Source organism: Bradysia coprophila, unplaced genomic scaffold, assembly GCF_014529535.1.
Source record: "Bradysia coprophila strain Holo2 unplaced genomic scaffold, BU_Bcop_v1 contig_94, whole genome shotgun sequence".
In the NCBI taxonomy this organism is placed as follows: Eukaryota; Metazoa; Arthropoda; class Insecta; order Diptera; family Sciaridae; genus Bradysia; species Bradysia coprophila.
Window position 1 is genome coordinate 10685367 of NW_023504022.1, and position 22888 is coordinate 10708254.

Sequence of the window (22888 nt, forward strand, 5' to 3'; positions counted from 1 at the left end):
TGATGTAAAATTTACATGATTGTTAATTCGATCATAAATCGAGTTCCTTGATCAACGTATGAGCGATAGTGATATTACCGATATTTTTTTGATTCCACGATCCATTTATCATTTCTAATTAAATGTCGATAGAAAACATAAAATGGTGTAGTTGAAGCTATAAATTAATTGAAAATAAACAAAAAGTCGATTCTATTCGTGCCTTTCTGGCGATGTTTTATTAATTAAATAAATAATTCTATTTACGACGAATCGATGAAATATTTATTTTAATTATTTTAATATTAATATTTGATGCACATCTGTCATTGGATTCCATGAATAATTTCTCTGGAATATTGTTCGTAACAGTCACAATATTTTTATTAATCACAAAAACATCCAAGGACAGTCAATTCGTCAAAGGTGTCCATATCCAAGGATAGGAAATTCTACAAATGAGCTAATTTCCAAAATGATCACACGGGACAGGAAAACGTTACAGATAAGAATTATCTCCAAATTAAGCTTTGAAAGTGCACATTGTTGCATCACGTACACTCTGTCAGAAAAGTTTCTTTTTTTAGATATTTCGAAAGTCAATTTGAACGATCACCCAGTGCTGCACAAGCTACCACCCTCATATAGTTTCTCATGCTTGCATGTCGAAAATCGTTGATTAAAAATGAAGTAAAATGAAAAGTCACATTTACGTGTGAGTATTGACACCGCCTTTGCCTCGTTTCAACCAAATTTCATAGATAACCTTGACTTTTCACTTTTACCTTGTTATGTAGATGACTATAAACGTGGTCAATGCACCATGATCAGATCAAATCAAGAATGCTGTCGGTGAGAAAATGTTTTTCTAACAAGTGTAAGACTACAGTCCTTACCTTCAACTATATTCTGAAATTGTATATAATCTAGCTGGAAACGTTTTCTCTCTCAGAAACTTTACTTATTATAGGCAAAAAGCAGGGGACAACTTTTGGGAAAACATTTTCCCATATTTACCTACAATTAAGCGAATTTAAATGCTAGAAGCAGAGCTGTGCTTCATTAGTCTTACAATAGATGCCAGAACTTATATATATTTTGTTTATTTTCGCTATCTATAACAAATGACCAGCACCAAACGATACAAATAACTCGTAGATACGTCAGAATCTGCAGACCTAAAGCGTTAGGAATACAGATTTTTCACTAACTTCAACAGAAATATTTAATTTTTGTGATCTTAAAACAATTTGCCCTTTGAAACCTTTCACCGAAGCCAAGAATTTTGAACAGGTTAATTTGAAATGATTCAGTTCGATAATCAGAACTGTCTTGCATCTATTTGTTTTTGTTTTGTTCGAATATTAAATTGTTTTCTCAGACGGTACTGCTATTGATTATTGAATCTTATATCTTGTGTGTGATATTTAATAAAATTTACACAAAATCTTTAAGTTTATTCTACTTAACATCTACTTTGCTATATAAGACCGCATTTACCAAGCTTATTGCTTATTTTGTGGTTGTTGTCGATAACGGATGTTCATCATCGCATTTTCAATATGTTCTGTGCTTTGATTAAGTTTACATGAACGGATGGCATCTCCATTTAAAAGTTTTAGAAAAGCTTTTATTTCGAGCTTACACCAATAATAGTAAGGTAACACAAGAAATTGTAAACGAAACGTAGTAACGTTTCGAAAAATACACCATGAACAGAAACACCATATTAAGGACAAATGTTTACATAACGTCTTGCAAAGGTCCGTAAATCTGAGACATATAGATTGGCTTTTTAATGTTACAACTTGGCAACGGACTAAATGCAACAGTAGAACCAACAGCGCAAGGCTATTAGACTAATTCGGTGTTAAGGAATCTCGCGTCGCGTCATTCACAATAATTCACAAAGTGACATCTTTCTTATACAAAATGTGTCAAAATGTGAATCATTGTGAATGACGCGGTGCGAGATTCCTAGCAACCGTGAAAATAAGTTTTTCCAAGTAACGTTATCCCTAGTGTACCTAAAGACACCGTGAAGATAAACACATTGGGGAACTCATCAGTGACGTCAATGTGTGGCAGTTTTTCAATTTATATGCGTTCTACGTTAGGGTGGGTAAACTTTATTATCAAGAAAGTGAAGCAGAAAGTAAAACCAAACGTTTCTGTTTTGAATCAAAAATACAAAACACGTTCACTATCAGAAGTAAGTGACGTCATTATTATTATCCTATAACTTGCACAATATAGACGACATAACCTTTGTTTTTTGCAAAATTTTGAGACGCCGTATACTTATAGTGAATGTTTCAAAACATTTTACGTATTGAAGCTGCTTCGCGCTAATTTCGGCAGCTCATTTTTCATGAGAAATTGTTTAGGTTATGTTGTCTATGGATGAAATTTGAAAATTCGTATGGCCTTGGAACAGACCTACATATAGAGGGAAGCGAAGAATCGGTTATATATGACATCACCTACAATAATTGTAACTATCTGAGGTTTTGAAGTGTTCATCAAGCAGTCGTTGCGTTCACTTTTTTAAGTGTTTTTGATGCCGTCAAAGTTATAACATGGGCCATAATATACTAGTATCAATCTGTTGAAAGTACTTTTAACAAAAGAAGTAACAGATTTTGTAACTATTAGCATGTCGCATTCCTAGTGCTTACCCTGCCTCGATAACTGAGATACCGTTTTGAGGTTATAGTAGCATAAATAGTTTTATGTATAGAGCTACTTAAAGTTTGCTTGTTCTACCGTAAAGTGCACTTTACAGTAGTGGGAAAGCCACTGAGTGGGGTAAAACAGTCTTAAATTTGGTCTATGTGCAAAAGATTCAACTCTGGTTGATTGTCTATAATTTGTTGATCGTTTCAATCTAAATCGAGGGCCATTGTATGCAAGTATCTAACTTTTAAGAACTTTAGCACAACCAAAAGTTATCATTCTTCTGCCGAAAATTCGCTATTGTATCCATACACGCTAATGCGGGGCGTCAACAAACCGATACCACCGTACACAAATTATAATCGAATGTATGCGTGTGTCCGGCAACGTTCACGTTGAATGTAATTAAGTTAAAAGAATAACAAAATTGGATACACGCGGAATAAGAAACAAACAACATCGCTAACTATCCGCGTATACATTTAAAGCTATGGAAGTTTTCTTGCACATACCATTTTAACAAAGTTGTTATTAAATGATCATTCGCTCATTGCGACAAGGTTTTGAGTATAACACTTGTGATATATAGATACACGATGTTGTATTGTGTTGGTGTTTTTAATCGTATTTTCACCTTCACAACGACATAACAACGTATAACCATATAATACACAAAACTTGTGTTGTAGCCCTCTCTATAGTTTCAACGTTTTTTCGGTTTTGAAATGTAAACAGACACGATTCGACTTCAAAAGCGATTGCATCGGTTTTTGTTACCTGGTTGTTCGATACAATTTGTATGTTTTCTGGCGTTCGCATTAGTGATCTAATAATATTCGTTCATATCGTTCGACAGTGGTTTAGTGCGAGTGGAGTTACACAAAATTGTAAATAAATAAAATTTGTTCGTAATAGTAAAATCAGTGAAGACAACTTCCCATCCTTGGTTGCAAAGACATATAGGACGTAGGTGGCAAAAATGTAAGACGAACACCATACAACTTTTCCAGACATTTTTTTTATATTTCAAATTTCTTTCGTTATGCACACAGAGACCAAAACTTTAACGTCTTATAAGAACAGGTTTTTCGAATATAATTTTAATGTTCGATCGCTACTTATGTATTTTATGTCAGACATTTCTCTCTCGATCAGACGAAGTCATTACATCGAATTACGTTTACCAGAACGTATTTATTTTGAAATTAATTCAAAAACATTGATGGCAATAATATTGTGAATGGCATCGACGTATACCAAACACAAATCATCGTTTTCATTGGAATCACCTGAAGATGTGACTTCGACGGTAGATTTTAATTTAAAATTATGTTTCAACGAAAATATCTTTAGCATGGCGTCATGTTACAGTTCCCCATCGGCTACACTCTACTCATACATTTACGTAACATTTAGGCTTGGTCTGTCTCTGCTATATTCTTATAACATTCCTTTCGAGTGTTTTTTTCCCGGGTCAAATTCAATACGAACTGTGCTAATAATGTCGGCAGTTTCCATTGGTTTTGCTCGAAAGACACCTGTTCCTAACACTCTTCAAAGGTGGTGGCTACTTTCATTTATTCTGTTCATGAACACAATTTCTTCGGTTTGTATACCAACAATATCTTTCATATGATGGTTACTTCCCGCTCAAATGTTTTACTTCTCGATGTGTTGCCGATTAAGGAGTACAAAAATACCTGCGGTGACATCATCACCTACATTACCACTGAATCCTTTGTTTCATATCAAAGTCATTTTCTTTAATCAGCATAAATAACCAGTCGGAAAAGAATACACACCAATTACTACACTCACTGTTTGTTTCTTAGCGACCGATTGTATACACCCATATATATATCGGTATATTGAATTGTAATTAGACGATAGACGGTTCTTCGAATTTGTATGAAATTTCATGAGAATCGTTTTTCAATTACGGATACTTACATGCATCGTGCACCTTGTGGCGTTACTCAAAATATCTACGACCTAGTCAAATATAATTTCCGATTTTTATTAGAATATTTTGGGGAGTTGTTTATACAAAGAACCAGAGAACGTTTATTGTTTGTGTCCGTTTTCAATCACATTATATAGAGTTGGTTGACCTTACCTTTCGACAGGGGGGTAGTAGCATTATACACCAGTCCCTTTTGATACCGATTATATATTTTATAAATAGAAAATAAAAACGAATAGGAAATTTATGAAAGTTATACTAACTTCGATGGAAAGTTTAGTCGCATGCAAAGTAAGTTTTGAATGAAACTGCTACCCATGCAATGTCGTTTATATATGAAGTTAACGGAAGCATTAATTGAGTTAATTTGAGCTTTTGGTTTACAATTTAACTTTGAAAAATTAGCAAGTTTTGTATTTACTTTGTCGTCCAAAGAGTTCGTTCACTCAATAGAATGTGACAAATCACCAACACAAACATTTGAAAGCATTCACCATTCAGACGTTGATGTTTCAGAAGATTGTTGTCATAATTCTTCCAAGAATGTCATTACAAAGCCATTTTTTCTCACATTCATTAGTTGGCTGAGTGCTTGTTTTATGATAATTCGTTTGCATTGAAACAATCAAATTATTGTGCGGCACATATCCTTACATTTGAGGGAAACGGGTAGAGAATAAATGTCAATTAGTTGTATCTACTGACTTTGTTGATTTCGGGCACATACTAGAAACGTTTTCGTTGTGTGTCTCGATAAGGCATTGAGCTCCAAGCATAAACATTTGTTTTTAATTCCTTGATGCTTGTATACAGACCAGTAGCGATCAGTGAAAACAATTTCTTGATGTTCTCGTTGTGTTCCGGATGGAAAGAGACCTCTATCATTTCACTGAAATCATCAAATTTTTACCCATTTTTGAACATATCTCAGTGTGTATGATTTTTAAACCCAATAAGACTCGACCCGATTTACCCGAAAGTACATGCAATTACCTTACTAATGACACCTCAACCAAGCATGTAGAAAAGTGCATAATCTCGGCTACCACTGCTCAATACTTATCTAGAAATACGAAGAAAACATTTCTAGAATATGTGCCCGATTTCAAAAGAATCCACCTTTAACAGTCATCAATCAATTGTAAAAGAAATTTGTAATTTTTCCTTAGATTTCCGTAGACGAATTGTATCCTTTCATTCTTTCAACCTTTTTCGGTAGAATCTTTTACTTCATTTGTTTAAACAAACTTTGAATACATAAAACAATACATGTCGTCGTCGTTCATTTCTGTCATAGTTGTCGATAATGACAGATGACTAGCCATTATAGTGCAAGTGTGTGTTTGAACATTGTTTTGTGTCTAGCATTAACATAGAGAATATTTGGAGGCTGACGGTATCAAAATAAGTTTTGCGTTTCTTTCGTTAAGACAGGAGTGATGCTTTCTTAGGGTGAGTTAGAACACACAACGCAAACTGACAAAATAGAGTTGAAAATCTTACCTGTTGCTGGTAACTTTGTCTCCAGGTAATCTACAATAGCTGTCACAACTGTAGTTTCACATATGAAAAATACGGCTGTAGCAGATAAAATAGATTACCTGGAGACAAAGTTACCTACAACAGGTAAGATTTTCAACTCTTTTTTGTCAGTGCATGCAAGTGTATACGCACACACATACATGTATAAAAACTTGGAGGTTTTTTGCCGTCTGACATACGAGAGTTAATGCTGGACGCAGCGCTATGTTTTGATTGAAATTATGGTTGGATCATAGATCTTTCTGTACTAAAACACACCATCACACAATATGATTAGGAGCAGGATCAGGCTGTAATACAAACAGCTTTAGTTTTAATATATAAAACAAAAAATGGTAGTAGGTTACATTGGGTGCTGCGAAAGAAGTTGTTTTACATGAGGTAACAATTTTATGATAAAAGCAAAGTCATCTTTGCGACAAGTTTATACATCCGAACCGAGGGCGAAACTTGTCGAGAAGACAGTTACTTGCTGCTTAAAAACACAATATATCTAATATATTCTGGTTTACTGCCCCTGCCTGCTAAAGTTGATTTCCTCATCATTTTCGCAGGGTGCAAATTGCGATGTAATGGTCAACTTTCGCATGGTGGTAAATTTATTGCTGACATCCCTGTCCCGTTTATCAGTGGTTATGTCATACCACTCTACACCATGACAAACCATTTACCATTCAGCGTAAAGAAACGGATTAAGTAATTTAGCTAATTATGTCGTGACAAGAAAAAAAAACGACTGACGCTCCTCAAACATCCTCATTTTGTTTTTTAAATTAAGAATACTTTTCGACCACTCATTACGTTTCGTTATATTCATAATTGCGTACTAAATAAGTATCACTCTGGCTCTGATAAATACGTTTCACATTACATTCTGCTCCCTTGACAGTAAGTACTTAATCAACGCTGCGTATTCAAGTTCATGACTTAATGATTCTAATTACCACATCGGGTATACATATAATGTAGTGTGTGATCTGTGTTAGTATACAGCGTATATGAAGTAAGCGACGAAACTAAATTTAAAAAAATTAAATTTATGTTAGCGGCAATTCAGATTCGTTATTCCATCTAATGTTTAACTTGAACGTTTTGTGTGATTATCAATGCTGTCAGTAGTAAAGCTACACAATCTGAAGGCACTTATCCTCATAAGGAACATCAAATTCTAATCGGTAGATATGTAATTACCTGTTGAACTTATTATGAAATTCTGTAATTAATATTACGTAAAATGGAACTGTGCTCAAAAAATGTTGAAAATACAGATAATTATCGATTCGTACTTGTTAATTACAGATTTAATTACCTTGTTCTCATGTAAAATTGAAAGCAGCACGAATAGGCTCTGTTGATTGTTCATCATATGAAACTATGAAGACTAATTGATAATCAGATAATCATAAAGTTCTAGTTTCGTAGCAAAATTGACGAATAGAATTCTTATTTCAATTCTCAATAACATGTAATTAGCGCAAAAGTTTTGTCGATTTCTCTATCCGAAATGACACATCCTTTGAAGGCGCAGCTTTTAATTAATATTCAAAAAACTAATGATTGCTCTCAGCATCAAATTAGAAACTTTGCTTCGGGAGAAGTCTGTCATTATTAACAGTAATTTTAACTTAAGTGCTAGTTAGTGTTCATCAAGTGAAGCAGTTAAGCAGAGTTTTCGGAAATTCTTGAAAACTTTGATTCAGACACCGGATTGATGGAGATTGATGAAATGCTTCTTATCATTGCAGTTATATACGGCTAACCATTCACAGACGAGATACCACCAGTATAATTATCAAGTCTGTTACTTCTTTTGATGAAAGTGTTTTCATCGTACTCAACCAAATTCTGTTACTTCATTAACCGTAACATACATTTTACAATATATGACCTCATCGGTCAGAGCTAATCGTTTATTTTTGTCATCGCTATCGATAACAGGTGACATAATCTATCAGTAAATGGTTGCAGTTGTCTCAGGGGTGCGTTCTAGCAATTTCACGTTGACGAGATCGACAATTAATGTTGTTTACGCTGCTGTAGAAAGCGTCAAATATGGAAGCTTTAGTGATAAGAGCTGCCGCTTAATATTGTTTGTATTGTACGTTTTAACTCACACAACGTAAACAAGTCATCTATATTTACAAACTTTACAGTGGTAACTAAGTGCCTACTGACAACCTAACAACCTCCGAATGTATGTGAGTGTTAGGAGCAATGATATGACGTTAAAAATCATCAAAGCAAAATTTCTCGTGTATTTATTGACTTATGAACAAGAACATCAAGATAACCACGATACATATACAATCTGGGGCATCCAGACAACATTCTATCGTTTATATTTCAAATCAAAATTTATCTCTGTAAAAAGTACAGTTTAGTCTAAAGGTTCGATCTGAACTAAATTAAAGTCTTCTTAAGTAAATATTAACGTTCTATCAACATTGTATCTGTTCAGTTCAGTGGGACTAGTGCATTAGCTTGATGCCATCCCTATTTTTATCGTCATTGTCGTCGATAACAGATGACTAGCTGTTTCCTAAAAATTAATTGGTCAGCAAAGTATTTAGCTCTCCGCGCTTGTTTTTATTACCAGCAACTAACTCATAACCCAAAAAACACATATGCCTTTGTTGCCCACTCATTAGATTTTATTAATTTTAAATTCGTTTGTCTTAGTCAAGATCTTATTTATGATTGCACATTTGTTATATATCCAAAACCATATGCAGCGTCAGCGTATTATACTGATCACCAGCCAAAATTTTTGTATGCGGTTAAGCAAGCATAAAAAGATTCCATAATTAGGTTTTCTTTGGTCATTTTTGTTTTAAACAAAAAATTAGTTTTGTGCATAAAATGCTGCTTGAGTTGTTTTTCTCTTTTGTATGAAACAAAACAAATGATTAATTAATTTTCTGAAGACATGTCGGCTTGTGTTAATTGCTTGTACGGAAGTCTTCCTCTCTCAACGCAAATTAGAAATTTTTTTAATTTCAAATAAAATTCAATTTTGCTCGTCTCTTCTTTCATAAGTTTTTTTAAGTTTTGTAAGTTTGAATTATGGCAAATTGTTGTTATCGCTTCTACATCAACCATGCTACGAAATGATTTATCAGAAAAATCACTGTGATAGAAAGAAAAACGTTCACCGAATAATGTCTGACCAAGAAATATTTATAGGCTAAGAGCCAGCCAGCGCACTTTATCGCCCATCATCGGGTCGTGGATAGGACCACTGATAATGAAGTAATAGATCCAAAGGAAGAATGTGTGACAAGTTGAAAATTCGTAGAAACTTGTCAGACATGTCAGATCTTCTAATAATTTCAATTTCAACTAAATTCTTCATTTGGCTCCAGTATCTTCATACTGACACAGATTGGGAACTTCTACGATGTGTAACGACTTAATATATACTAGGGCTGATACACCCTCGTCAACGCTCAAAAACAAACGTCGTACAACAAATGTTTTTCACTTTCCAAAACTTAGAACAACATCAATTCACTCAAATCTCCCTCCGCGACGCGATTAGAAACGATAGACCGGAAAATGTAACTGATGATGATGAATTAACAACTTAATTGAAAGTCCTTGTAAATCTTCCTAAATTGTATGCGAAAACCGCCGTGAATTTTTTTTTAAATTAAAATAATTGAGAATGCACGCTCTTCGACTCAATGAGTTAACTCAGTCATCGTTAGATTGTTTTATGCAATTAGTGCGGAATTTAGTTTTGCATTTTTAATTCAAAATGTAATAGAATTTGTCTTTACACATCAACGATTTTTGTTGTCATAATGGAACTCAACTAGTGACACTTCGAATACACAATAGGCAGTACTGAACACTGTGAATAGTTTTTTTTTTAGTTTTAAAACAACGTATCTACTGTGACTTTCGTATCTAAGCTGTTCTTGCTTTTTTAATCTCCGTTTCTACTATTTCTCTCCTTTCGTATGTTATTTATGGCATCAAATGATAGACATCAGGGAGCTGAGACACGAAAAAGAGGTACCTTTTACGTGTGCAAAGGGTGCAAAACTGTAGAATCACAGCACCGCTCGTAGCATCAACATATTATTTTGTAGAGATAAATGACTTGTTTTCTTTATATGAGTTAAAACATACGATACAAGCAATCCTAGGCGATAGGTCTTATCATTAAAGCCTCCAAAATTGGCACCTGTCACACTTGTCAATTCAGTGTTCATGCTAGGAACAGTGCGGTGGTAAATGGTTTCTAGTTTAGTGAATCTTTTACATACAACGAGTTTATTGCTGGTGTATTTGCCGAATCTATTACTTCTTTTAATCGAAACATTTTCAACAAACTGGAGTCAAAATCTTTTACTTCTCTTGGTCTTATCAGATCATGATATAGTTACCAATCCAGACGTACTGGCAAACGGTCGTTTGTAATTTTCTAAATCAAATGAAGAAATTTAAATTTTTGATTTTAGGTGCGACATGAGAAACTATACGAGAGTCCTTAATCGAATTCCACTGATGTTTCTCAATCTGCGCAAACAACGAGAATGTTTTTAAACGCTATAAATATACGAATGAAGAGTTGATGTTATTTTTGCAAATATTTCAAGTGTTAATGCCGTTTGTACGAGAACGTCCAACCGTGACCCAATTAATTACCACATGTGCAAGAGCGAATGTTATTGTTATGTTCACTCAGTACGATCAATCTTAATTCGCTTTTTTAATAGTAAATTAACTTCTCTACTTGAAAATAATTCAATGTCAAATTGTTAACGTGCAGTAACACTTGTTGTTCGTATAAAGTATGAATCTGGCGAGCAATTATGGTCTGATTTTGAAACAAAAATTAGAATTTACTTGATCTAGGAATTTAATGCGCGAATAAGTTCGTCGGTTAAATAAAAGTGTGGTTTTGGTGTCTACAGTTCCACCATCCGGTTGGGTTCCCAATCTAATTGCTGAAATGTCTGTCATAGTTTCATGAAACCAGGAAAACAATTTCGATGAATTTGTTCATGGAAACAATTCCGTTACATTATCTCGTCGAACAATTGATGTAATACGAAAGAAAGTGCGCTATAACGATCGTATCCACACACAAAAATAAAATTGTGTTTGCCTAATTAAACCAAAAATGTTTTGGACTTATGAAATACGTTCAATGATTTAAATATTACGCACATGACAATAGGCACAACTACAATAGAGGAAAAAAATGAAAAACAACAAATTAACACGTTCATTGATGAAACTAGTGAAATTTCATGAACGAACACTTAAATTTAGAGACTTCTCAGACATAACATACACTTAAAATTTGTAATTTATACTACTAGGCATTTCGTTTACTCGAAACAGCATTATATCATCTCATTATATGGGAGGCTTCAATTGCCTCTATACTCACATATGAGTGTCGCATATCAACATCATATCAATATATATATGTAGACGAAATGAGACTTTTCATTTTAATATTTTAACAATGTAGAGCTCTGTTGAAAATTTTTTTTTGCTTTTTTATTCGTATAAAATGGAAAATTTAACAATTTAAAGAATAACTAAATGCGCTGCCGCTGGATATTCTTCGAAATTCGGATGATAAACATGGTATTGTTTTATGTATCCACAGACCTGTATAGATGTGTCTCTATGCATATAATTGCTTTATGTAATTGGATAATAAAAAATAAATTCACGACGCAAAAAAGACAGAACTTGACTTTGTTTTGTAATTTTTCTGAATATTTTATTTACAATGACTGATGTGCCGTACCTTTTTCAAACGTAAACCAGGTAAATTAATGAAAAGGACAACACACACATAATTCAGTTGTTTAACGGACGTCGATCGGTCAACTTGAAACACTTTTGGAATCAACAATTTTGTTGATTCAGTTAGTCAAACGAGATAATATAAGTCAGATAACTGGTAAATTTTAAGTGAAAAACTGTGCCATTTATGCAAATAAATTAAAAGGAAGCAAAACATGCATTCGTACAAAGTGAAAAACGATCTAATAGTAACTGGATCGGAAGTAAAATTTATTTGATTTTGCATTTTTGTTTTGTGATTAACACAATTATAGTTTGGATAATAAGAACTGCAATTTTGTCACACGACATAGAACCGAATCATAGAAATAGGTTTCACAAATATTATTTTAAGTAACTTTCGCTAAATCTCACTAAATTTTGCTGAATTTCAATAAGTTTTCGCTGAATTTCGATAAATTTCGAAGATTTTCACTAAATTTCATTAAATCTCGTTAAATTTCAATCAAGTTTGGTTTGTGTTTAATAAAATTGCATCAAAGTTTCTGGGATCTACTAAAACATCACCTCCACACGACAATCATTTTAGGTTTCAAAATGAAAAGTATTTTGGCGTGGTTTTCAATATTTCACAAACGACAAGCATATCAGCAGTTTTTACTAATCAGATCTATTACTTCATTTGATTCAAGTATTTTCAAGTAATTGATTTCAAATCTTTTACTTCGTTTGTTTTGAGAACATGCTCTTTTCTATATATTATGGCATTGGTTAGAGCTTGTCGGTTATTCCTGCAATCGTTAACGATAGCAGATGATAGCCGTACGTAATGGTTTTTTGTTCTAGTGACCTGATCGAAACGAGCAGAAAAGTCGGTATTTACCGATTCACACAGAAGATATTTTAACCAAAATTAAATTCGCAAAGAAAAGATTTCTCTTTTTGTTCGCTGACCGATGACAACTTACCAACACATGTTGAAGATGAGAACGCTATTTTTGGAAATCTTCATCTTCTCTCTTGAAAAATCCGAGGAAGAAAGGACTCGTGGTGAAAATCAATGCCAACCGAAAGATTCTCACAGGTCTGGGTAAATGTGAAGTGAATACCAGTGCAGATTAACAAATAAATGTTCGGAAAGTGCAGAGAAAAAGCTTATTAATGCTGTCCCACGATTTAACCAAGTCGTTCCCTCCTCTGGAAAATCGTTAGACTGTGTCCCCGAAAAATAATCATTCTCTTATTTACTTCAGTTGTTTTATTTCTATTTCTTTATTATTTGGAACTGAATCTTTTACTTCATTCGTTTTAACATACATATAACATTTGGCATATAACTCTTCGTTCACTTTTGTCGTCGTCATCGATAAGAGATGATTCATAATCCTTCACATTTACATAAACACTAAAATTTGTTGTAATGGTTTAGATATAGTTTTCTTGATTAGTGAGGTTGTATCACTCGCCTTCGACTCGAACTGCAAACGCCACACTCGTCAAAACAAACATTCTCAAATCACTACGTAATCTATTATTGTCTCATAACTGAGCCGCAAATTGAACGATTATGTAGCTTACAATTAATTAGCTGTGAGAATATAAGTACAGATAGAATCATTAAGGTTCTGTAAGAATGTAAATCCATTCCCATCCGTTTTCAGATGTTCCATATGCAATGCATGCGAACCCAACCAAAAGATGTTCTCTAAGACTTTCGTTTTCTACTTCTTCTTCGTTTAAATATTACAATGCGTTACCTTCGTTCCACTCAGGCAATCATGTAAACAGACGTTTATGTTTTTTGTCATAATGCAAAATTGACAATACATATAACCGAGCTTAGCATCAATTTCAATCTTCAATGCTCATAAAATGCTTGAAAAAATGTATGACACAAACACAAAAATTGTAGCTATAAACTTAAGTGTACTTTAAAGCAAGTAATATTCCGCACAAGGTTATGTAACATAAATATTTCTTACATATAAAATCCATAAATTAAAATTTTATTTCCACAATTCGCATTATTGTTGTTTACGCTTGCTGGAAAATGGTGTTGGTATTGGTTTGATCGACACGACGGAATTGTTTTTGTCACGAACAATTGATTTTTGCACAATTTGCTAGCAATTTTTTGTAAGGTTCTCAAATCGACATATTTCTCTACATATTTACCCGAATTTTCCTAATACCAGACATCAATTGAATCCGATCCTCGATCCGATCAGATCCTTCATTAAAACTTAATTTCGATTGAGGGACGCCTTGAGAAGTAATAAACTCGCTAATTGGTCTGTGAAATGTTAATTAGCATTGGCCATCATATTTAACACGAAGAGTACCTCTTTACCTACGATATTTTTGCCGTTTATTTCAAAGAGCAAACAGAATTTACTTTTTTACCAAAATAAATATGTGTAACGAGTGCGAAAGCGAAACTTTTTCCAGATCACCCATCATTTGTTTGCCCTCAATAAGTAAAATGGCTTTACAACAAAATATCATATTACCGGCAAAACAACGAATAGCCACAACCATATACAACAACTTATGATATTTGGCGTGTGGCTTATTGTACACACACGAATATATTCAGCACCACGTCCGTTGTAACCTCTATATAATATACTTTGATTCTAGTGTTACTTACGGGCTACAGATGCGATATGAAGTGAAAGTAATATTACTTATAGCGTCGTAACAATTATTGTAATTGTTGCAATGTGAATGATGTTGTTTGGTACGTCTCGTGGTCTCGCTATGTTCTCATAAAAGATAAAAAGAAACGAAAAACAAATAAAATCCATGGAGGTGTAGGCGGCTATTTATTTGCTCATAATATGCGGACAAAGGATGATAAAGTTTAACGTAAAATTTCCATTTGAGTCAGTAAATAAGTTAATTAAAACTTGTTCGTATAATTGCTATTAAAATTTGTGTCATTAGTACAGTAACATCATCTCGATTTCCATACAAATTATTTTTCCGATTTTGTCATTGCTGACCATGGTCAGCAGTAGAAACTAGAACTAATTTTCTGAGGGAATATTACTTTCTCCTAATGTAATGCCACTCAGCATCATAATGTGCAAAATTTGCTAACTTTAGATGCCTCTGTAGCTGACGATGTGTATTATGACATACGGCCTCATTATTAACTATCGATTAATTATTATACTGACGTGGGATGGTTAAGCACCTCCGATTTTTCTTCTTCGCATTAACTTTGAATAGACTTCAATCATCCGTTAAAAAATCTGTTACTTCGTTAGTTTTAACATTCATTCTACTTTATATTTATATGACCGGTCAGTCCAATTCGTTCATTTTGCCGTCGCTGTCGATAACACATGAAACATTTAGTTTATGTTTTCATCCATGGCATTAGATTGTTTAGTTCATCTAAAGTTAACGATGATCATCTTCAGGCTATGAACACAAATTTATTGTTTTACTATTACTTTGAAATATATGATCCAATTCGTTTCACCTGTTTCTCAACTGATACACTCATACAATCTAAAGTGTTACTATGTCTTTAAACGGTTTTTCCACTACCATGCGCGTGATTGTAACTATTTCACCACCAGTACATATATTGTTAGTATGAGTAAATCAGCTGAAAAACAACTGAAACAGAATACGTCACTTATTTCAAAGTCGCCGACTGTAGCAAAAAACTGAGAATGTTAGACGTTTTGTAGGCTTTTCTCAGCTTTTCCGTTTTTTTCGTAACTTTTTGTAAACATTAATGAATTAATGGATTACCTATCTATAAAGGAATTCACTTAAAATTAACCGAAAATATTCTTCACAACTGCTATGTTATGGTCAGCTTTCGCATGGGGCCGTAAATGGAATCTATCACTTCATTAATTTAAACATACAATATGTTATAACAGACGACATTAGCTGCAGCGCCTCACTAATTTTATTTTATCTCCTGTAATGTCATAATATTCACAATTTGAGTGTCACTTTTAGAATCAAAATGGGCTAGATTTAAACACGTCATTCACAGAACGTACGTTTATTAACTGAAAATTTCGATAATTTCTCATTTGCGCACGGCTAACTTCGATAATTTCTCATTTATTCACGGAAAACTTCGATAATTTCTCATTTATTCACTGAAAATTGACAAATTCTTGACAGTATACTAGATGTGTGTTTTATTTGTGGGGAATATGAATGAGTGACGGCGTAATGGCGTGTTTATGTTTCGGTTTGATTTTTTAAATTTGTTTTTTATGGTGATTATGACATTACAGGAGATAAAACCTTGTTCCTAACACGGTAGTAAATGGGGGTTTTGGGCACACGATGTATTGCCGAACTCGCTTCGCTCGTATCGGCAATCTCACATCTAGTGCGCAAAACAATCCCATTTACTACCTTATTATGAAAATAGCTATTTATTGTTGATGGCATTAACAGATGAAATAACGTTCTACATAATATCAGGAACTGAGATTTGGTACAGTTTTCCATTACTTAACGTTGTTCCTTAGTTCAAGAATCTCATTTTAAATATAGACTTTTTGGTAATTTTGAATATTACGGTTGTCATAACAACATTTTTTTTTCACTTTCCAGATGGGTTTCGGAGGCAGAATGGATGGCTGCGGCCAATGCATAAAGTACAGCATGTTCATTGCAAATTTCATCATTTTCGTAAGTCTAAGCATGTCAGACCCTGACAAACGTTTTTGCTATAATCATTCCATTTTCCATAGGTTGGTGGCGCTATTATGTTCGGACTGGGCATTTGGACAGTGGTCGACAAAAATTTTATGAATGAATTGCTGGGTACAAATCTATTCGCTGGTGCAACATACGTTCTGATTGTAACGTCTGCGTTGGTGTGCATGGTTTCATTCTTCGGTTGCATTGGTGCAGCGAAAGAAGTCAAGTGCATGCTGTTAACGGTACATTTGAAAAACAAACTCCATTGATGGGCCCATACTAAATGCAAACATAAATTTTCAGTATTTCATCATCATGTTCATCATATTCGTAACGATGTTAATCGGTGGCATATTAGGTGTTGTTTTCCGCGAAAAAGTCCAAATGACCATGCGCCAGGAAATGCATTCATCGCTGAAATTATACGGCAATCGACGTGCAGTTACACAGGCCTGGGATCAGACACAAACGAGACTCAAATGTTGCGGTATCGACGGCTGGAGGGATTGGAATGGTTTGGTGCCGGAGTCTTGCTGCCAGGTCACTTATGGCGGCCAACGGAAACCCTGCATCGATGCTCCGTCTCCGCTGACACTGTATGCGAACGGTTGCAGTAAGGTAACGACCGATTTTGTTAAGGATCATGCGGCTATAATCGGTGGCACTGGCATCGCTGTGGCAGTATTAATAATATTTGGAATGATATTCTCGTGTTCGTTGTTCAAAATGATAGAGTAGCCGTGCTGGTTAGGTTTAGGTTCGCACAAAGTGTTTTTTTAACAATTTGAATTTTTCGTTTTTTTTTTGGACCATTTCTTTTGTCATTAATTGTAATTAGATCCAATCCTTTCAACCATATTATTATATTCAAATTCTCATTAGATTTTTGTAATTTTATAAATAATTTTAATTAAAATTAGGCGCGATGATCATCTTAAAATCATTGAATCCATTTTAACGATTTGTAAAGACAATCGCACATTTATTGAATAGGAAATTTTTAAGAATTTCTTTCGACGAGAAAAATTTAAAAATTTGCTTTGCTGGTCTAACGAGAAACACTACTCTACTACACAAATTTACTATAATCCGTCCAAATTAGTTGTATATGTGCAGCCGTACAAAACAAAATATATGAAATTTAGCTTTTAAGCTTCGAGTTTTTATATTATAGAGATATAACTGTCGGCACTATACAAAGAGACATATAAATCATATCATAGCTTTTTACTGTATTTTTGTTTTCTAAGAAAATGAGTAAACGTTTTTTCGAAACCAAATGTGTTTATTAAATTTCGTTTTAACTTAAAAAAAAGCTTAGGAAAGCATACATAATATACTGGTACAATGCACTCCAAGCAAAAGTGCTTCGATTGACACCTGATAAATAGAGTACTATTTTGTATGAAATTTTATCCCCACTCTGTTTACAGTGTAAAATTTTGTATGGAGCACTGTCAAGTTTCAGTACCCTATTTAGAGTACCACTCTTGCTTGAAGTGCGTTGGCTGGTACCATAAGAATTTTCTATCCTGACCATTAGGGTCGATCGGTTTTTGAAAAATTACAAGTCGTGCTTCTGGACCCAGCTGATCCAAGCCAGCTGAGCTTAGTCCCAAGATAATTTAGGACCAATATTTTTTTTTAAATGTCCAAAGTCCTACGCTCAAGACGATTTTTTAGAAAATGTTTGAGTTTCAGAAAGTGTCGGTACTCCTCTGTTACTTGTAATATTTAAGTTAAGGTCCTTTAGAATACAACAAAACCAACAAATACAGAAATTCGATAAAAACCAAGTTTTCCGGAGTATAAGAAGTTCATGGAAGTCCTTTTTTTGCCAGACTTTTTCAACTTTGATACTATTAAATCAGGAGTAAATATGTAGACGGAGGGATTTTTTTGAAAGTGGATCAGGCTCCGTCGGAGCTATTTTCTAGCAACGCTTTGTTTCCATGCCCAGATAGACCTTGGCCGAAATAGTCGAAAATTGCAGTCGTTTAATTTTAATATTCTTTTATTGGCTGGGGAACTTCCACCAAAAGTCGAAAAAGGGTGTTTTTTGTCCGTGATTTACTGCCGCTACAGGCTATGGACATACATGTGTGTGGGCTCATTGGATAGGTATTGTAAAGGAGATACGGGGCAAGCACAGATATCCAACATGTCCTGTACCACTGTTCCAAAATAACAAAAATATTGTACTTAAGGTAAAAAGGTCAAAGCAATACTTGAAACAACGGTTGAGCATTGTCTTCCAACGAACAAACGCTGCAAGTGTAATGGGGACCTTTGACAGCACAGCGAAATTTGAAGAAATTTGTATACATGAGACTGCAAAGATGATATGAGAAATTGAGAACTTCGAAATAAAACTTTTGTTTTATGCGCCCAACGAGATTTGAACCATGGACCTCTTGCTTATGAAGCAAACGTTCTACGAACCAAACCAATTTCTCATATCATCTTTACAGTCCCTTAATGTATAAAAATTGATTCCGACATCTTTCGGGGAAAGTCCGAAGCGATACAACATTTCAGAATAATTTGGAAGAAATCTTTTATATTATTTCGAATAGAGATGTATATATATATATATATTGATTTGAAATGTTTGTTGTATAATAGTTATTTATCGCATACGCGGCGTGATTCCCCGAAAAAATTATTCACCTAGGATATATAAACAAACATTATACTTCTGTAAATTGTCAAAGTGTCATTCGCATATCTTGTTGTCTCGTTTTCGCTTATGCGATAAAAAAGAATATGCACATATGACAAGCCGTCTCGGCAAGCCTCGACCGCTTTGGCATACGTGCATAATATTTATTATCTACCATGGTAGGTATGAAGGTATTTTTTCGCACTAGATGTCGATTGTCGACCCGAGGCGAAGCCGAGACGTCGTGTGCGAAAAAATACCGGCATACCTACCGTGGTAGATACAACGTTTTTCGCAATTTCGGGGCATAATCACCTTTCCAATACAAAACATGTACTACATTTTGTTCCAAAATTCTTTTGTGCATCCGACAACTGAAATACGACCTATTTTGCCATGATTTTTCATTAGGAAATGTCAGTTTTTCCCGAACTATATATCGTGCGGGAAAAAAACTTCATTTCTTTACGATTTATAGTGCGGGAAAAGAATTACATGAATTTTTCTATGTATGTATGTTTTCAAGTAAATTGTTTTGTCTATTTCAGTTGTCCGATGCACAAAACGTTGTTCGTACCTCGACAGGAAATGGATTTTTTCAGCACACGAAACTTAGGACTGGTGCTGAAAAAATCGTCATTTCCTGACTTGGTACGAAAAATACTATTGGTGTCGAAGGTTCGATTTCTGGTCAATGCAAGATTTTTATTTATAAAAATTTAGCCTTCGTTGAAGGTAATAGGTTCTCTTTAGCGTGCGAAAAAAAGTTCATATTGCACTGTGTCCGGGAATACAGTAAAATAAATACCTTCAAAACGACATTAAATGGAAGATTATGGACCGGAATTGCGAAAAATAAGATTTTGATATATTTTTTTAGAACTCTACAGCACTCGTAGGTTTAACTTCATAAAATTCGGTCCATGACACAAGAAATTCATTCGAATTGTTTATTTTTTTTGATATAACGTACTCTACTTTCCACTCTCCTACTGGTACTAACGGAAAATGATCGTATGAGGAAATGTACGGTTTCATAAAGCGATGACCCTGAAAAATATGTATATTTTACTTGCTATATAAGTTGCTGTAAGTTTTTATTTAAAGTCTCACGACAAACGGACACGGATCACGCAAATTTCCGCTAATATGACTGATCCTGTCCCCCCAAAATCTACTGAAATATGGATGGCTTGTTCTGTTAAGTATAGAACACAACTCTGTTGTAAATTTCACCATACTCTGCCGGTATACGGTTCTAAACTTCTTATATCCAATTGTTTCGATCTGTAATTAAATATTTGTGTTAATTAATTCGATTCATTAAGGGTATTCACGGATAAAAAGTAATGCTCGAGTATATAATCCAGTATATCGAGTATAACGTATCTCGTGAACTTTAGGACGCTTCCAATGCGATATAATCGTTAGAAAAGCTCCGTGTGATATTGTCCGACACGGGTTTCGAACCCAAAGTACATAACCAGAGGAAGTGGCGCGGATCAGATGCGCGTTCGACGCTCAGTTTCTGTGGTGAAACTAATACATTTTTGTAATTTTTGGTCGTGGTGAAGTTGTAAAGAATAAAATTTCAAATGTAAAATTGCAATCTCACCACAGAGACCCGGATCATCTTGGTGGAAGGCTAGTTCGTAACCACTTAGACATCCCGTCCGACAGTTGTCGTTAAACGATTTATACTCGATAGACGGGATATGCACAAATATACTAGATGTACTCGAGCATAAATTCGCAACCGTGAATACCCTCAACGAAAAAGATTTGAAATTGCATTGATTGGCGGTCCCAATATGAGTCCTGGATGTATGTAAATATCTATCGATTTCCATTTTGATGTACGATTTAGCGGACGGCAACGAGCCGAAATGATGCAATACTTTTCATTGCAAGATCCGTAACACCTTTGAAGGATGACGGACATAAACTGAAAAACATCAAAGAGTGTTTATAGCTAAAATAGTTTTGTCTTCTCTAGCCTAACCTGATCCGAATTTATGTATTCGATATAGAACAGAAACACCAGACACCCCATAACCTTTGTTGATAACTTCATCGTCACAGTTGCTAAACTAAACTGTAATAATTTTTATGACTTTATAATTTTGATTGTGCATTCATTTTGCACAAGTTCACCGATGTGGAAAATGGTTCGCACTAAAATGATAAGGTATAGTACGGCTACTCTGACCTACAAGAATTTCGGGCCAGTCTTTTCATTTATGAGTTTATGTTCATTGATTTGATTTTGATTGATATATACGACATGTAGATGAAAAACGAAGGATGAAAGCACTTGCGTTTGAGCTAGTTCCATGTTAAAATTGTATGAGACCATGTAGCGTTGCGCAAGGTATATATATATACATGCTGAAGGTAACGCAAACCCTCAGGGAATAGCAAGAAGACTCCAAGTTTCCGGTGAATATAAGATTTGTTATGTTGCAACCGTGACGTTTAACATAATAATGTTGTTGGAACTGCGTTGTTTAGTATTGAGTTATTTAAAGTTATTTAAAGTAAATATAAGTTTTATTCACCCGAAAGTGGGGGCCCGTGTATTCTTGCGGATTTGCGTTACCTTCAGTATGTTTATTTACCTTGAGTATGGCAACCAAAATTCTACTAATTTATTTCATTTAATTCCGGTCCGATTTTTAAAACAGATTGACTGATACAGTTATTGACATTTAATCGCGTGTAATTGTCCACATCGAAGAAATATAACTCAGCTGCTGGGTGATAGAGTCAATCTGACATATTATCATATTGTAAACTGTGATTGCAGAAGTCGATCATTCCCTTGAAATATCCGATATGCGAATCGAAACCTCTAAACGTTGGGGTGTATTCCTTCTTGTAAAAACCGAGATGCCATTTGCCTACTACATGTGTAGCATATCCTGCCTCCTTCAAATATTCAGGCAATATTTTCTCCCACAGCCCTAAGCCAAACGGTTGTGTAGGAGTTATAACAAATCTCTGCATTCCTATATTGAACGCATCTGAAATATTCGATTCAAAATGAAATCTGTTCTTCCACGAATCGATAGTTACATTTTCCAGTCATCAATGATGACCTCGATGGGGAACACATGGGTGCGACATAATATCGATTCAAGTGGATACCGTAAGCGACCAATGCATCGATATTGGGTGTGGGTATTCGATCGGACCCATGGAAGCTGATATCATCGAAACCCTAAAACATTCTTATACCGTTACCACGGCAGAGTAAAAGTAACCCAGGCAGGAGCGCTTGTTTGACTAGGGACCTGAATAATCTAGTAGCCCTATGTTTTTTGCGAATTAAATTTTTCAACTTATGTCAGTGTTCATTTGAGTTCATTTTCGTACAGTGTATTAGGTCCCTCATTTGACTTTTCAATAATGAACCGCTCCTGCCAGGTTTACTTTTACTCTGCCGTGCCGTTACCAATGTTTCCGTCTTAATTTACATCGATGTTTACTAGATCGTCTGCTACAATCATCACCATATTTGGCTTCGGCGGTTTTCGTCATAATACGCCAACAATAATCGTGAATCCAACAATGATTTTTAATACTCATTTCCGGTTAGAGCATCCTAG

The 22888-nt window shown here is 34.5% G+C and overlaps 1 protein-coding gene and 1 long non-coding RNA gene across 4 annotated transcripts; one reads left to right on the forward strand and one right to left on the reverse strand.

Moving 5' to 3' along the window:
- The first annotated feature begins 3173 nt into the window (after window positions 1-3173).
- On the forward strand, window positions 3174-17898 carry LOC119085559 (tetraspanin-11). 3 transcript variants are annotated; one of them, XM_037195987.1, is made up of 4 exons: window positions 3174-3636; window positions 16529-16606; window positions 16669-16860; window positions 16922-17898. In XM_037195987.1, the coding sequence occupies exons 2-4, from the start codon at window positions 16529-16531 to the stop codon at window positions 17354-17356; spliced, it is 705 nt and encodes a 234-aa protein (XP_037051882.1). In that variant the 5' UTR covers window positions 3174-3636; the 3' UTR covers window positions 17357-17898. The 3 variants fall into 3 exon arrangements, with proteins under 3 accessions (XP_037051882.1, XP_037051883.1, XP_037051881.1); XM_037195988.1 differs by lacking the exon at window positions 3174-3636 and adding an exon at window positions 12071-12089; XM_037195986.1 differs by lacking the exon at window positions 3174-3636 and adding an exon at window positions 12138-12195.
- Window positions 17899-22073: 4175 nt separating this feature from the next.
- LOC119084779 lies at window positions 22074-22887 on the reverse strand. The gene is made up of 3 exons (XR_005089144.1): window positions 22769-22887; window positions 22356-22500; window positions 22074-22303 (listed from the first exon to the last, which is right to left on the reverse strand). It is a non-coding gene; the product is annotated as an uncharacterized LOC119084779 (long non-coding RNA).
- Between the last annotated feature and the right edge of the window lies 1 nt (window position 22888).

Bases quoted from the DNA above. Each gene is read 5' to 3' on its own strand.
- LOC119085559 (XM_037195986.1), top strand. From the start codon at position 12,148: ATGCATTCGTACAAAGTGAAAAACGATCTAATAGTAACTGGATCGGAA. The intron at 16,607-16,668 runs GTAAGTCTAAGC...CATTTTCCATAG, and splicing joins TTGCAAATTTCATCATTTTC to GTTGGTGGCGCTATTATGTT. The intron at 16,861-16,921 runs GTACATTTGAAA...ATAAATTTTCAG, and splicing joins TCAAGTGCATGCTGTTAACG to TATTTCATCATCATGTTCAT.